Source organism: Andrographis paniculata, unplaced genomic scaffold, assembly GCF_009805555.1.
Source record: "Andrographis paniculata isolate CXL003 unplaced genomic scaffold, ASM980555v1 Contig66END, whole genome shotgun sequence".
Taxonomy (NCBI): domain Eukaryota; kingdom Viridiplantae; phylum Streptophyta; class Magnoliopsida; order Lamiales; family Acanthaceae; genus Andrographis; species Andrographis paniculata.
The window spans coordinates 2423626-2442057 of NW_026137602.1; the positions used below are offsets into that span (position 1 = coordinate 2423626).

An 18432-nucleotide genomic window follows, 5' to 3' on the forward strand; every position below is an offset into this window, starting at 1 on the left:
TGTTTCTCTCCTTCCATGTTACCCAAGTGAAATCGTTGTTCTTGTTGTTGTAGTTTTGGAAAAGCTCTAGTTTGAATTCGCGAAGCCCTGGTCCCATTAATCGCAACTCTTCTAAAGAATCAACGATGTCAAATGATCCTATCATTCAACTGCCTTGCGTTCCGAGGAGGGTCGCCCACCTCAATGAATCTTTACAGAAACCTTATCGAGATTCGATTCGAAGGTATATTTAAACTAGCCCTTTCAAAGGATTGTTCCATGTGAAGCCAATGGCTATTCCCGTGGCTCCTATCATGAAATTATTGAGTTATTGGGACCCTGATAGCGAGTGCTTTCATCTATCTAATGGGAATAAGTGGTATATTACCGATCGGGATGTTGGTGTTGTCTATGGGCTGCCATATGGCAAAAATAAGGAACCTATTTCATTGTACGAGTCTGATTCTTTTTACAATTTTGCTGATAAATTCAGTTTAGATATGAAACTCATAGGAACGGATAAAAAACATATAGTTGAGTCTTCGTTAAAGGAGTTACTAGATAGTAGTAGACTAAGGAGTGATGTTAATTTTTGGCGGATATACATAATGTATTGCATGTGTGTCTTGCTTACGCCCATATCAAATGCAAAGATTAATCATCGCATATTCCAGTTCCTTGAGTCGAAGGAGTTGGCAAATGAGTTTAATTGGGCTGGTTTTATTCAGGATAAGATTGTAGAGGGTCTGGATACAATGTCTAAAAAATTCAAGAAAAAAGCTTTGGTCAGTGGAAGGCCATCCGGGGACATGCATTGCTTAATGGTAAATAAAAATATCGTGATCACTTTGTTTTCTTTTCTGTTTTATTGTTCTCATTGTGTAATATGCTATTTTTTTTTTCAGCATTTGTTTTTTGATAAGTTCCACAACGAGAAATGCGGTGTGCGCTATTTTTCATGTCATCTCAAGCGAAAAATAACATTGGAAGATGTTGCAAAGCTCTTCAGCCCTCAAAAAGTTCGATCTGCAAAGGTTAGATTTTGTCATCCAGTTTGAAATATGTACTTTGAATACGCCGAGTTCATGGTTTATTTGGCCTGCTAATTGTTCCACTGTGATATGTAAAGCAATACTTGTTGATATGATGGGTTAACATATATGAAATGCTAGATTTGATGCATTAACTGGTACAAGGGAGGATGGTATACATATTGTTTGTTTTTTCCCGCTGGTTTCTCCACTGTGGTATAAACAATACTTATTGATATGCTAAGCAATCTTTGTTGATATGCTGGATCAGTATCTCCGAACTGCTGGATTTTGCCCTTAACCTACCCTTGTATTGGTTTATACGGATCTGCCACTTGAAAAAAGTCTATCATGTCCCTCATTTCGAAAATGACAATTTTGCCCTTAACCTACCTTTGTATTACGTGGCTGACTTATTCAAGTCGTGATCTGACTGTCCGACCTCCATCTCAACCGACCTTCTCCACCGACCTCGGTCCACACTGCATTACAACGACCCTAAACCCTAACCCCGACCTTCATCTTGACATCCCTCCGCGTCTGTCCGACTTCCTGTTTCCCCCGATGTAACGTTGACCCGACTTTGGTACACATTATGTCATAGTCCACCCGACCTGAGTATAGCCCGAACTGCTAATGACGGGTTCGAAAAAGATTGTACGGATCTGCCACTTGAAAAGTCTATCATGTCCCTCATTTCGAAAATGACAATTTTGCCCTTAACCTACCTTTGTATTGGTTTATACGGATCTGCCACTTGAAAAGTCTATCATGTCCCTCATTTCGAAAATGACAATTTTGCCCTTAACCTACCTTTGTATTACGTGGCTGACTTATTCAAGTCGTGATCTGACTGTCCGACCTCCATCTCAACCGACCTTCTCCACCGACCTCGGTCCCGACTGCATTACAACGACCCTAAACCCTAACCCCGACCTTCATCTTGACATCCCTCCGCGTCTGGCCGACTTCCTGTTTCCCCCGATGTAACGTTGACCCGACTTTGGTACACATTATGTCATAGTCCACCCGACCTGAGTATAGCCCGAACTGCTAATGACGGGTTCGAAAATGAGTATTCAATAAACGACGAGATTGTACGGATCTGCCACTTGAAAAGTCTATCATGTCCCTCATTTTATTAAATACTAATTTTTAAAAAATAATTTAATAAATTAATTTATTATTTTTAATTTATATTTAAAAATTATCTTAATTAAAAATTGTATATTACTATTTATATATTCAATTAATTTCTAAATAAATTTTAATTTTAAATCAAATATCATTATATTTAAATAAATATAAACATATTAATAAATTAGTAGTATTAATATACAGTAAAATAAACAAACATAAATTTAATACAAAATATATTAGAAATATTTTTAATTAGAAAACAAATATAAACAATTATATTATCTAATATATACATAATCTACTATTTTCACCTTATTGCATGTATTAATGTAAGTTTTTTACTTGTTTACTTCGAATATGGGAAAAAAAAAAAAAAGAAAAAAATTCAAATAATTTATAATGATAAATTTTAAAAATATATATGTATTAATTTTACTTTCTTTGTTAAAGAAAGATATGTAGAATACATGTAAAAGTAAAGATATATATATATATATATATTAGCTTCAGTGCATATCAAATATACATATTAAATAAATAAATGAGAAATTGAAAAAAAAAAAAAAAAAAACCTAAAAGCTCTATACAATATAATTTTGTTATATTTCAAATAATTCATAATAGACGGTTGTATAATAGACGGTTGTAGATAGCTGTTAGAAAAAATTAAATCATTAACTATCATTAATATTATAAATAAAAATAAATAATTTTTTTTTTATTTTATTATTAAAATACAAACTAATATAGAAATAACTCGAGGAACAAACGATATTATCCATATAAAATATACTGGAAGAATAAAATTATATCAATATATGTATATACAATACAATATAAAAACTAAAAATTATAGTATAATATTGTTACATATTTTTTCATCTATTTTTTGCCACCTTTTTTTCTTTGCCTCTTTCTTTTCAAAATTTGGCTTTAAATTTTTTTTCGACTTTGAATCATTTTCATTGAATTATTCTTGTTTTCTTTGTCATAATATTAAACAACATAATTTAAAATATTATATGTATTTAGATGGATAAAAAAGACATTAAAAAAAAAACACTAAATAATTGAAGATAAAAATAATAATAATAATAAAGTGATATATATCGATATATATTAAAGTGAAAGTCACATTCTTCTCAAATATAAAATATATCATATGATAAGTTAATATATACATAATATCGTTTAATTCTCCTAAAATTTCTAATTCTAAAACCATATTTTTTTGTTAACCCATCCATTCATTTTAATTCCATGTTTATTACTCACAATTCTCCATTTATAAATTTTATAGATTTTCACCCGTGAACTTTCTATGTTACCCTCAAAATAATATTTTATTTGCATTTTTATCTATCAAATATAATTTAAAACCCTTATTATATGTAAAAAATTCTTCATTTTATTTTTATTACTCCATCCGTCCGGTTACAAAGTAAATATTTACTTTTGGCGCGGAGTTTAAGAAATAATAGTATTTTAATTATAATGGGTAGTTGAAAGTAGTATAATTACATTTTTGTTGTTACTTTTTGGTGTAAAATAATGATGTGATGTAAAGTAAGAGTATTTGTAAAAAAAAAATGAGGCATTTAATTAAATGATTACTTTGTAATTGGACATCCCAAAATGAAAATATGCATACTTTATAGTTGGACGAGGGAAGTATTATTTTTTTTTTACAAAATAACAAAGATAGTAATGATTCTAAATCATTGTAGTATTTCATAACAAAACAACAATGACAATGAAAATTATGAGAGCAAGGTGTTGGAACCAAAGCGAATTTTCGTGAGGCTTCAACCTAGATTTTTCCGAAAGGGCTTCGAGCCTCTTCTAAATGTGAAGCACCATGAATCAAGCTATGTGCGTCTCGATAGCACTCCACAGAGCCTGTCCGTCGTCGGATTGAGGAGCGGCTTCGGCGGTAGAGCCGTTGCACGACTTCGAGTTTTGTTGAAATTGGCTCAACATCGATGGGGCTGACCCAAGTGTGTTGGGGGTGGGAATTGGGTTGGGCGAAGCCCGACAGATCCGGAAGTGCAGGGGCGGAGCCCCCGCAGTACGGAGCGGGACAAATGATCCAGGATGTGTAGGGTTCTTTTTGTAGTTATGGATTGGTTGAATTTTGTGTATTGTACGACAAGAAATAATTCACGGGCAATAGAAACGGCACACACCCGAGGACGTAGGCAATCTTGGCCGAACCTTGTAAATCTCGTATTCTTATCTTTGATTTATTGTTGCGTGTGTTAGTCAATTAATCTTTCAAGGTACTTCAACAATTGGTATTAGAGCCATGGGTTCTATGGTGAGATTTGATATGGAGAAGTTCGATGGAACAGGAAACTTCGCATTATGGCAGCGTAGGGTGAAGGATTTGCTAGCACAACAAGGGATGTCGAATACAATGATATCGGGAAAACCAAAAGGGATGAAAGAGGCTGAATGGATCGAGATGCGCGTGAAGGCTGCTGCGACGATCAAGCTATGTCTGGGCAATGACGTTATGTACCATGTGTTGGATCTTGAGTCGCCGATCGAGATCTAGGAGAAATTGGAAAATCAGTACATGTCAAAGTCATTGACCCACAAACTACATCTGAAACAACGGTTATATAGGATGAAAATGCAGAAGGGAACTGGTCTGGTGCAACACATCAACTCGTTCCATCAAGTAGTTTCTGATCTGCATCGGATCGGAGTGAAAATTGAGGATGAGGATTGGGCTATGATTCTCCTCTACTATCTGCCGTTCTCCTATGAACAACAGAGATTGGCACTTACAATCAGAAAATGATACGATTACTCTGGATACAACAACAATTGCTTTACTTGCTCATAATGAGCGTCGACAGGCAAGTTCTGAAAACATCCAGAATGAAGGTTTGTATGTGTGGGACAATATTAATCGAGGAAGGAAGCAGGGCAGAAATGGTTAAAGTGGTTTTGGAATCAGTGGCGGAAGAAGAAAAAATAATCGATCAAAATCAAGGAACAGAAAGAACGTTCATTGCTATAAGTGGCGACAGCTCGGTCATGTTGGGCATAATGGGGGTCCTTCCCAATCTGTCAATTCAGTCCAAAAGGAATGATTCGGATTTCAGCAATGAAGATATGTTATATGTTTCCACAGATAAGGCTGCGGATTGCTGAATATTAGACTCAGGATGCTTTTTTCATATGACGCCTAATAAGGATTAGTTACAGTCATATACATTCCGTAATTTTGGTTATATTTATCTTGGAAATTATAAAATGTGTGATGTAGTTGGCAAGGGACATATCAAATTAAAAATGTTTGATGGTGTTTTGTTAGGACAATATGTGATGTTAAGCATGTGCCTGAGTTGAAAAAGAATCTGATTTCAATGGGATCGTTGCATGCTATTTGTTTTTCATACCGTAATGATGATGATAGCTTGCGGGTGACAAAAAGGGTATTGACAGTAATGAAAAGTGTGAGGGAGGCCGGGAACATCTACAAATTGATTGGAAACACTGTCGTAGATGGAGTATCTACTCTTTCTGGAACTGATAATTTTGATGCGATGTTTGGCATATCAGGTTAGGACATTTGAGTGAGAGTGGGATGTCTGTGTTTACAAACGGGGTCAGTTAAAATATTTTAAATACTGCAGTATAAGGTTTGTGCAAACATTATGTCTTTGGCAAATAATCATGTGTGAAGTTTCAGACAGGGAAACACATAACTAAGGACATTTTGGATTATGTGCATACAGATATCTAAGGGACTATTCAGGAGGTGTCTTTGGGAAGATCGTACTACTTTGTGACATTTATCGGCGATTTCTCAAGAAAGGTTTGGGTGTACTTCATGAAACGCAAGTCTGAAAATTTTCAGAAATTTAAGAAGTGAAAGAGTGAAGTAGAGCCTCAGATAGGGAAGAGAATAAAATATCTACGATCCGATAATGGCACGGAGTACACACTCGAAGGACTTTTTCAGGAGTTCTGTGAATAGAATGAGATACATCAACACTTCAACGTCAAATGAACTCCACAACAGAACGGCGTCACTGAAAGGTTCAATAGATCTCTCCTAGAAAGAGCGCTGTACATGAGGTTGCAAACAAATTTACTCAAGAGGTTTTGGGCAGAAGCAATCCAGATGGTAGTGTATCTTCTCAATAGGTCTCCACGTGCATCTTTGGATGGAAAAGTGGTTGAGGAGATATGGACAGGTTCAAAAGTTGATCTTAATAATTTAAAATTTCTTTCTCAGTTATACAAAAGGTGTGAAGGGGTATAAGCTTTGGGATCCTTCTACTCGAAAGACGGTGCTTAGCAGAGATGTCATATTCGACGAGCAGTTCATGGTAGGTAGGTATGTGACACCCTGGCTCGCAAGCCATGCAAAGCCGGGCATGTTGGGATCGTAGACTGACACCACAAGTCAACATGAGTCTTTGTAGCGCACTTTGTCCTCACTCACACGCACCCTGTGAGACTTCACAGGGGATGACCCATCCTCAAATTACTCTAGGGAAAACACGGTTAACTTTATACTTCTTTTAATAGGGTTCCTGAAAAAAAATTTTCCATATTGTTGACATTAGTAGTCTATTAATCCCACTTAATCTCTATTCCCTCTTGGATGACCTAGCACCGGCTCATTCATACACAGGATTTGACCTAGCACCTGCCTAACTCCGAGGGTATTACAAGATAAGTTTCTATATTACGTAAAACGTAGCTTTCGACGAATATGCATACTAGTGGCCGACAATTGAGACTCTCATTTTGGGCCTGACAACATTTAAAACAAGGATAAGTGTATACAACACTGATTCAAGTAAAGATATTTGAAAGATAGAATCAAATGAACAATAACGATAAAAAAACACTGAATATTATCTTTTATAGATCGATTTAGAATAAAATAATGATGATAATGTAAAAGGTATTAAAAATTTCCCACAATGATGTCAGAGAAGCTTCATTTTCGAACAATAAAGAAAGTGCCCGAATGAAGTGAGTTGTACACTAGTTAGATGTTTCTCGTTCATTTCAACTTTCAATTGAGTCATCCTGTTATGAAACAAAAATATAGAAAATCTATATATAAGCCCTATTATACTCACTCTTAGGTCTAACAATATTTACAATAAAAACGTAAATCTGCAGGAGTTTATACAATACTTAGTCAAATTTATGACACAACTATATTGATGTGCAACTTTCATTCATAGGAACATCAATTAAAAATTCAGACATGAATAATGTGTCATTTTCTTGAACTAAAGGTAATTGGAGGCATACACGAACAATAGTAAAAACGAACAAAATCTTTACAAATAAAAATAGGTATAACAACAATCAACACCAAGATAGGGCATTGGCAAAAACATTTGGCATTTAAAAATTCACTCCACAAGAGAAAAATATGTCTACGGTATTTGAAAAAAATAAGAAACTCCGCCAGCCTCACATCTCAATTATTTTACTACGGGTGTGTTCGTTTGAGAATTTGACCAGATTCTACTATTCACCAATTTTTTTCCCCTTAAAAATATCAAATAAAATACCTAATTTTTATTTTTAATATTTTACTAAAAATCAATTTTACATTTAAAATATCACATCAGCACATATTTATATCATATCATACAACTATTCCAATTAAAAAATTTTACTATCCAAATCTCAACTCAAAATCCAAACCCCAAGACAAACACACGGGTAAATATACAAAGATACAAATAAAGATATTTCTATATACAACAACATAATTTTCAATTTAAAACACATCATAATAACTCATATTAGACCCGATAGTGCAATACAATGCCAAAGTAAACTGGTCCGGAATCAAGGCTTGTATATATCCAACCAAAGCACAAGAAAAATATATCAAAGCACACCATGAACTCAAAAGTACAAAACTAAAATATCGTTCGACCAAAAAAAAAACTTTAACTTACTTCTTCGAACTCCGTTTCGGGGATGAGATCTTTTTGACATTGGAGTAGGGTTTGAGATGTTCGCTAGTGATGGGGTACTTCCAGCGGTGGAGATAGTTTCTGTGGAGTGGTTCGGCGGCAATGATTTTGGCGAAGTGCTTCGTTAGCAATACACTGAGTTGGAGGAAAAGAGTATGGAAGAAATTAACGCATTTACAACATGGGATTGTAGGTTTTATTTGAGTTTTGCTTTTTGGCTGATATTTTTGTAACTAATTCAAGTACATAAATAAAAATTTCAGGCATATTAATTAGAAATTTCATTTGTACAACGGAATAATTTTGGAATATGCAAACAGATTATATAAAATTAACGAGAGTACATAAAATATTTGTAACATTATGTTGTGATTCAATGGGAAAAATGAATAATAAGGAGTTAAATATAAATATAAATGAAAAATAAAGAGCATAATGTCTTCTCTTAACGGAGAGAGACTGAATTTAAATATATTTCTTACCTAGAAATTTTAATCCAAGTTGCCATTTCTTATAACATACTCATTTCGTCTCATTTCAATTGTCTAATTTTTTTTTTTTTTTTTTTTATCTATCTCACTTCAATTGATACGTTGTTATTTTTGATAAAATTTACTAAATCTAAACATACTTAATAAATATAAATCAAATTAATTAACTTTATAACATATAATATCATATATCACGACAAATTCAAAACCATTTTATTTCTATTTCTCTCCTCAATAAACATATATTTTTATCTACATTTAAAACTCTTTTTTAAAAAAAAAATAAAATAATTTATCTTAATTATAAATAAATAAATATTTTATTTATTTATTTTTATTATTTAAAATTTTATTATCTATAAAAGGATATCCATATTACATATATTTTTATTGAAATATAATATTAAAATATTTAAATACCTATTCTAATTTTATTTTAATCTTATATATTAAAATTACCAATAATTACTCAAATAAGAATATAATAAAATAATATCAAAAATATTTTTACCTCGTGTAACAAATCAAATGAATCATTTGAAACGAGACGGATCACATAAGGAATTATTTTTATTTTAAAATAAATAAAATAAAGTAATTAATTGAAAATTATAAATTGAATAAAATAATAATATAATTCATAATTAACATAATATATATATATATATATAGTGTGTTTGCTTAGTGTTTTCGTTTAAAGTATTTTATTTTATTTTTTTATGTGGCATGAAGAATTTTATTTTACATTTTTTGTTATTGCACGTAACATTAAAAATATCTTTATATTTGTATAAGTTTTTGTACAAATATCATTCTATTAGTATTATAAGATACTAATGAAAATATTTTTGTAATTTTTTCTTAATTTGTACTACGTTTTGATATAATAATTAATATTTAAAGATCAACACACAAAAAGTAAATGAGACTCTTAGAGCCGAACAGAGGTAGTATATAATATAAAAATAATATTTGTGTTAGATATTGACATTTTACGAGATAATAGAATATATATATATATATTATAAAAAATTATTTGGGTGAACAAAATCATACTAATAATTTTATATTTTATATTATTTCGATAGAAGATACATTCATATTTTCACTAATATATACTTTCCCCGTCCTATATTGTCGTTTTTGTCTATCCATATCATATCTCATGTCATTTTTATTTTTTGAAAAATAATTACACATTTTAATTTTTTTAATTTATAATTTTTTTAAATTTTAATTAAACCAATTAGTTATCTTAATATTAAATGTATATTTATTTATATTTATAGGATAATTATTTGTCTAATATATTTTTAATAATTTACTAATTATATTTATCCCAAATTTCGTATTTACAGTAATCTAGACATAGTAAGTGAGGCGGAGGAAATATTATTTTTCCTATAAAACATCTAAAAATTGGATAAAGAAATATTTTAACATGTTTATGATTTCTAATTATTAATAACAAAAATTCTAAAAAAAATATCATTAATTATTATTTCATGTATAAACCAAAATAATTATTTCATCAAGTACTCTTGTATAAACAACTAATATACCTATCTAGTCAAAGCATACTACAAGTAAGTAAGGGTATGTTTCTTTAGAGGGGTCTTGGAATTTGGGTTTGGATTTGATTTTTATTTGATTTTTGTTATTTTTTTTGTGTTTGAGTTTAGTTGGAGCTTTGAGAGTTTTGATGGGTATTGATTTGATGGATAATGAATAAAATAATATAAATGTGTATTAAATTTAATTGATAAAATTTATATTGTATGATTTGATTATGAATTTATATTATACTCAACATATATATATTTAAATTTTTATTTATTCATATTATAAAAAATTTTATTCTCTACAAAATAACATATATATTGTATATATTTTTTTACCCTATAATTATTACAAATATTAAATAAATATAAAATTTGAAAAAAAAAATTTAAAAGAAAAATAAAAATAATACAAATGGCAGCTGCCATTTGCAGCCAATGTCGGTGATGGGGAGCGGTTTAGGAGAAAATACTGTGCAAACAATGTTTGAACAATATTTTCTCCCAAACCGGGCCAGAAGAAACATACCCTAAATAAACTAGGTAACCGTTAAAAGCTAATATTTAATTGACAAAGTGAGATATATAAAAAGTCCAGACACGAGAATTAATATTTTATAATGAATTATTAATTTTTTTTTATGAGTTAATAAAATATATGTAATATATTTGTATGAATATATGTATATATATATATCATATTTTATGATAACACTCATTTTTTCCGTCCCTTAACTATTTATCCATTTTTCTATTTTAGTCCGTACTAAAACAATATATCAATTACTTTTTTTTAAGTAACCCTAATACCTACCTACAACTAAAATTACCCTTAAATCTACACTATATTACAAAATTGCCACTGCAATAATTACAACCAAATTACAAAATTAAAAATACTAATTTTTAATTAATAAATCAAAATAAACTTAATTTACAACACCTATTACCAACCACCCCCATTGTTATCCACCAAATCGATCTAGGGTTTTTGAAATCCTTTCATTCATCACGCAGTCGTCTTCTTCGTTCTCTCGTCGGCGTTCTTTATATTTTCTCCCAAGTTCTACCGACGATGTCGCTTGCCCCTCGAACGTTGTTCCGGCGTTCCTTCTGTGTGACCCATCGTCGAATGGAAGTGGCTTCCTCGAGCTGCTCTTCGACTTGCGAGGTTGTGCTAAGTATGCTTAGTATTCTTTGTCCTCTCGCAGTCGATAAAATGATGACCCGTGATGAAGGTATCTTCTTGATTCCTATTCCAGACATTTTGTTCTCTTATTTATAATACTCAAAAGTTTAGAAATTTTTTGCTAAAATTAAAGATTCTAAATCTTCATTTAAAAATTGCAAGTGCTAATGCTGATATTCAATTATGTTGTTTGTAGGCATCCTTACTAACCGTTCGGATTAGGTATTGAGAGTCTCTCAACACGGGAAGTCAATATATATGGCTGAGGTATATTTTCGGCTTACTGCATGCTTTAGCTGGCTTGATATCGATTTACTGGCATTGGGAATATGCGTGGGCAATCGTTGTTGTTCCCAGACATTCATTAAAAAATAAATATATAAGATTAGTAATTAATTAATCAAAACACAAGATTGAATAACAAATTGCTTAAGAACCAAGCTTAAACAATATGAACGAGCTCAAATGCTTAACGAATGAACACGAGTCTTGATTGCGAACATTAACAAATGAACACAAACACTTAAAACTTTTGTTCGATTCAACTTGTTAACAACTCTAATTATTCTATACTCACATTTATCCTATGAAAGGTATGTATCTAATAATCTTCTAAATTTAATCATGCAGACAGTCTTCTACTTGATAACCTTTAGACCATAATTCTCTCTATTATAGCGTGACTTTGAATTTAACACTGACTCTGAATTTAATCAAATGGAGATCAATTTATGATTTTGCAATTATTTGAGTTTGGAATTTTTATTTAAATATTATTTTGATATTATATTTTGTGATAGAAAATAATGTATTTAAATTAATCAAGAACTATACTAAATATTGTTGATTTAAATTTAAAACTCAAACAAAACACACTCCCTATAATTGATGACTTTTTTGTCCCTAATGCAGAATGTGACTTTACGGAGAATTTTTAATATATATATATATATATATTAAAAATCAATTTATTTATATTTTCACAAAATTGCACTTCCACACTTATTGATATTTTGAACAAATTTAAGGGAACTTCTTAAAATCTATCTTGAGTTGAAAAGAAATGTTAAAAAGTATATTTATACTTTGTAAAATTCTTAATTAGTAAATGATGTATTTTTTGTATTAACGAAAATTAACAAGTTTTGGTTTTTTATTAGTCTTAATTAATGCAGCGGTTAATGTGTTAATTTAGTCAAATCAATGTATTTTTTTGTATTATCGAAAATTAACAAGTGTTAGTTTTTTATTAGTCTTAATTAATGCAACGGTTCGAGTGGTGATTAGCACACTAACTGAACCAATTAACATTTCATCATATGGAAGATAGTATATGACCAAAGTTAGCACACTAATTTGAAGCAATTAACATTTCATTATAAAACAAACAGTATGTCTTGTGTTATATAGAAACATGTGTTATGTGAGTTATATATTATTTTGAAATCAGCATATATTGTGCTATACAAAAGTATATAATGCGCTATGCTATATATTGTATTAACTTTTGTTTGTGAGTTATATATTGTACTAAATGTAATTATATAATGCGCAATCAAAATATGTGCTACATATTACATTAATATATTCTACTTTCTTTATAAATATGTGCTGACAATCAGTAAGGTTAACCAAAGTGCTTAATTATATACCATTTTCGTTTCAACATAAAATATCATTTTTATCATTTTCGTATGTTCCACTCAACAATATAACTCTCTTATTTTAGTAAAAATTATCATAAATTAATACCAAAATATCCTTAATTTCTACCTAAATGACCAACATATCAATATACATACAATTGATTTATACATAAAGTCAAATGACAAAAATATAAAAAATTGTTAAACATTTTCACTAATCAATAAAATATTATTATTTTTTAATTTATTGTAAAATTTTAAAAAACTACTTAGGAGTGAGACAAATGAAATATATATTTTTTTACCAGTAAATCTAATTAATTAATAATTTATTTATGCACGATATTTAACTACATAACTGTTCACTATCATTAAAAAAAATAAAGAAAAAAAAAGATGAAATATATATTTTTACCAATAAATCTAATTAATTAATTATTTATTTATGCACGATATTTAACTACATAATTGTTTACTATCATTAAAATAAATAAATAAATAAATAAAAAATTTTAAAAATTTCCAAACTAGCAAGTTACATTATCAGTACAACAGCTTTTTAGAAGACTTGAAAATGAAATGGATTAGACTATTTATATCCACAACAGTTTTTTAGATATCGATACTATATTGATTATATTTAGACAATCAAATCGAAATATAAGCCAATAGATGATATTTAATTAATGGACAAACATATCATTTTCTTTACTATAGAATATATCTAATTATACTTTTTTTTTTTTTTTTGGAGATCATTTTACACAAAAAAATTATACTGTTTTTCTTTCACTATCACTCAATCAAAGAAAAAAATACTCAACCCCCTACGTCTCAGGTCACCTGCCACATATGGTTCGCCTAATGTGACTTTTCCGTCGGGCCTGGTTTGCAGGTTATTATGTTCGGCCGGGAGTTTACCTAGTGCGCATTCTCGGGTAGCGGCTGCGGATTCTCACGTCATAAAAAAAAAAAAAAAACAAAATACTCAAAATAAGAATTTGCAACACCGTTAGGGGTGGAAATAGGCCAGGCCAGGCCAGACTTTGGTTAAATAGGCTTGGCCTGTCTTAAAAAGATATGGCCTGAGCCTGGCCTACCAGCCTGAAAAAAAATATTTTTAAAGCCTGAGCCTGGCCTTTTTAAAAGTCTGGCCTGGCCTACGAGCCTGTTTAAAAGGCTACATAATAATTTATTATTATTATTATTATTTTTTTTTTTTTGTAAATTTCGTACTATAAATAAAAAATAAAACAGATACAATTATTTATATTATATATAAAAAAATAAAAAATTCTGTTTTTTAATGACAAAAATAATCATTTTTATTGCCATATAAAAATACAATATATTATACTAATAATTTGCAAAACAACGTATATTACAATTCATTCAAATATATATATAATTATTGGGAATAAGTCTTGCAAACTCCAGACAAAAGCTGATAGAAATTACTGCATAATGACATTAAAAAAAAAAACAGTTTACATCAATCTATTGTCATTAAGCTGATTGTTCTAACAAAGAAATAAGCAACGCTAACTCAGAAGCAATATTAAAAAATTCGACAAAAATATTTAGAAATTAATAACATAGTTTTTCAAGTTCACGTCACCCACAGGCCACAAGCCACAAGAATTGCAAATTCCCCCAAAGTTTCTGAAACCATTAAATCTGTTCAAGTACAAAAGTTGATCAAATTAGTATTATATCTGAAATTTCTTCCTTCTATATATAAATTACGCAAAGCATCAAAAAATTATATTAGAACAAAAAGAAAAAAGGAATATCTTACTTACCAATACAATAAAAGTTTCAAGAGAAAAATAGCAAATAGATCAATAATATCTTCTGGACATTAGCATTTCCACTCCTGAAATCAAAATTTAAAATTTCAGCACCTGCAAACCTATCCAAATATTTTAAAAAAAATAAATAAATAATTGTAATATCAAAACAACCACCTGCAAACCTATCTAAATATTTCAAACAATACATCCTGCAACAAATTTCAGAAAATCAAAGTTGAATCCTCCCAAAATACATCATGCAACAACAATATCTTACTAAAAAAATCAGATTTTCAAACAATTAATCTGTATAAAAAATTTCAGAAAATATTATAAATTTAAAACGTACCGCAACCAAAGTATTAAAGAACTTCTTTAATCTATAAGCTTATCTCCTTCAAAGACTCATTCACCTTCAAATGAGAGAAATATTTTTATTAGAAAAAAATATATTGTGGGTGATGAATAAGATAAAGAAAAGACAGTTAATAATAAAATTTACCTTCTTTTTTTTCAAGTTGTATTTATGTCGAAGCCAATCTCCTCCACAAATTAGTGTCTCAATAGATTCTTCATTCAATCTTGAACGATATTCATCTATAATTCTACCTCCAGCACTAAATGTAGACTCTGAAGCTACCGTTGATATTGGAATCGCAAGTACATCAGCAGCCATCTTCGATAAAACTTTATATTTCATGCTGTTGTTCCTCCACCACTCCAAGGCACAAAATGAAGACATATTTCCATCAGGAATATAAACACTGTCCTCGAGATAGGCATCCAATTCAGATTTTGATACAGGAATTGCTTCTTTTGCTCTTACAAGACTCATAATTTGATCAAACCCAGTAACTATCGCAGATTCAGATTGGGTGGTGGCAGAGGAGATGTTAGCCATATTGCACTGACTTGAGGATGATTCTTCAACACTTAAGGCCACATAATCATTATATAGTTGTTGCAGTGAAGCACGCACTTTGTTCACATACTCGGCAGCAACTTCTTCAGACTTGTATATCATTGGAAAACATATTTCAACACCATGAAATTTAACTCTCGGATCCAATACATTTGCAACAGCCATCAATAGATTGCACTCACCCCAATATTTATCAAACTTTTCTTTCATTTGCGTTGCCATTTGTATCATAAAAAGATCATCATCCTTTGTCGCATCATCAATTACTTGCTTCACTTTCCAGACCTCTGAAAGATACAAGTTGGCAGTAGGATATTCACTTCCAGATATTAAATTGGTAGCTAAGTTGAAAACCTCTAAAAGTTTACAAACTTTCTCGACTTTCTCCCAATCTTCATTTGAAGGTGCAAATGTATAATGAGGTTCTCTTTCTTGGTATTCTGAGAAGACAATCTTGAATTTTAAAGCAGCGGCTAACATGTGATATGTAGAATTCCACCTTGTTGGACAATCAATTATCAACTTCCTTTCTTTTAGATGCTTTTGTTCAACTACTTCACCAAAACTCTTCAATCTTGAATCATTGAAGTTTACATACTTCACACTTTCACGAACATTATGGATGATATCTTTGATTCGACTAAGCCCATCTTGCACCAAAAGATTCAATATGTGTGCACAACATCTAACATGAAATAGAGCTCCATCGAGGACAAGCTTGGTGCTGCGTGATATGTAGTCTTTTAGATACCTCAAGCACGAGTCATTATATGAAGCATTGTCAATTGATACTGAGAACACTTTATCTTCGATCCCCCAAGCCTTCAAACATTTGAAAATGGCATTGGCTACATCAATTCCTCGCCTTGGAGCAGGCACCTTGACAAAGCTTAAAATCCTTTTCTGAAGCTTCCACCCAGAATCTATAAAATGACCAGTGATTACCATATATTCAATCACTTGATGACTGAATTTCCACATATCTGTTGTCAAGCTAATCTTGCTCACACTCTTTAATAATTCCTTCAATGCTTTTCTTTCTGCTTCATATATTGCTATGCAATCACTTCGTATCGTCTTACGAGAAACTTTCTGAAATTCAGGGTTCGCATACTGAAATGACCATATAAAAGCATCGTCTTCTACAATGCTAAAAGGATACTCATGTACCATAATAGAAGTGGCAATGACTTCCCTCATCTTTTCATTAGAAAATCTAAACCCCGGACTTATAAACGGATTACTTGAATTGGATGGCTTAAAAGGAATGACACATTGTTTCTTTTGTGAAGCCATTTGTACTGACCTCTGCAAACACCCTTCTGAATGTCTCTTTAGATGGCTTGTGCTCTCACCTCTTCCCCCAGTAGCAAATGCATTTTTACAGTATTTGCAAATAGCTTTCTTAACACCTTCAGCAACTTGAATTTCATCAAAGTCATTCCACACAATTGAAGTTTTTTTCCTTTTTTTCCTATTGGCACCTTCATTTGCTTGATTTGAATTCCTTTCGTCTTCATTTCTGTTATCATCCACAGGTTGGCTTGAAAGGGAATCCACTGATATACTATTGTGTGTATCAGATGGAAGATCAAAAATATTTGTTTCATCCATCGAAGCCATATCCTGCTTCAAAATAAATAAAAAATTTATTTAATTAATGATATACATTATAAACGAAAATATCAGAAACTGTTCATTCTTGTAAATATATATCTTATATTTTTCTACAAAAATATAAAATTTTCATTTTAATCTAAATAATATAAAACACAAAAATAAAAATAACAAAACTATTTTAAAAAAATGACGTTATAAAAAAACAAAAAAAACGTCATAAAAAAATATATAAGATAAATAAAATATAACAAAAAAACAAAAAATATATATATTGAAATTCATATCTAAATAAAAATAACGAAAAAAAACATATAAAAACGATATTTACCTTATTTTTCCAAATTCCACCGGTAGCAATAAAAAAGAAGAGGCGATGAAGACAGAAGAAGGAAAAAGAAAAGTAGTGGGTCTCTGTGAAGAAGATTGCAAAACCCTGGACGGCGTGGAGGTCTGGCAGCAGTTGCAGGCTTGCAGCGGTGGAAAATGAATATGGACAGTTGTTGTTCAGTTTACAGCGGGATAATATTTGAATTATGATAAAAAAAACAAAAAAAGGAACATGTGTGCAGTAGTTGTTCATATTTGAAATTTTTTATTGGGATAAAAATTATTTTTATTTTTGTTTTTTTTTAATAAATTTATAATTAAAATTTTTTTTTTATATATCATTATTATATATAAAACTATTCTTATTTTATAATAATAAAAAATAATTTTATATAATAATAATATTATTATTAAATAGGCCGGCCTGTTTAGTAAATAGACTTTTTCATAAGCCTAAGCCTATTCTGTATATATAAACAGGCTTTAACAAAAATTTGAACCTGGCCTTTCTAATAAATAGAACAGGCCAGGCCAGGCTTGATGTAGGCCAGGTCATAGGCCCTGGCCTATTTCCACCCCTAAACACCGTGAATCATATTGAAGAACAATATGACGAAATTCAATCTTCTACGAATAAAAATTACATTCGAGAAACTTTGAACCTTGTTAAGTTCTTAATTCGAAAGAAAATTTGTAGTTCAACATAATATATCATGTCTTTCTTAAAAGATTGAAAGTACTTTTGGAATGATCTATTTAAGAAATT

General features: G+C 30.4%; 1 protein-coding gene and 1 long non-coding RNA gene across 2 annotated transcripts; one reads left to right on the forward strand and one right to left on the reverse strand.

The window, feature by feature from the left end:
* Nucleotides 1–91: 91 nt before the first annotated feature.
* Nucleotides 92–927, forward strand: LOC127262806 (uncharacterized). Its single transcript, XR_007841269.1, has 3 exons — nt 92–223; nt 708–803; nt 885–927. It is a non-coding gene; the product is annotated as an uncharacterized LOC127262806 (long non-coding RNA).
* A 13568-nt stretch (nt 928–14495) lies between these two features.
* LOC127262893 (zinc finger BED domain-containing protein RICESLEEPER 2-like) lies at nt 14496–17817 on the reverse strand. The gene is made up of 4 exons (XM_051291757.1): nt 17668–17817; nt 15300–17345; nt 15147–15210; nt 14496–14681 (listed from the first exon to the last, which is right to left on the reverse strand). Exons 2-3 carry the CDS (start codon nt 17340–17342, stop codon nt 15178–15180), a joined length of 2076 nt encoding a protein of 691 aa, XP_051147714.1. The 5' UTR covers nt 17343–17345; nt 17668–17817; the 3' UTR covers nt 14496–14681; nt 15147–15177.
* Nucleotides 17818–18432: the final 615 nt, after the last annotated feature.

Bases quoted from the DNA above. Each gene is read 5' to 3' on its own strand.
- LOC127262893 (XM_051291757.1), bottom strand. From the start codon at position 17,342: ATGGCTTCGATGGATGAAACAAATATTTTTGATCTTCCATCTGATACA. The intron at 15,211-15,299 runs GTAAATTTTATT...TCTCATTTGAAG, and splicing joins ACAACTTGAAAAAAAAGAAG to GTGAATGAGTCTTTGAAGGA.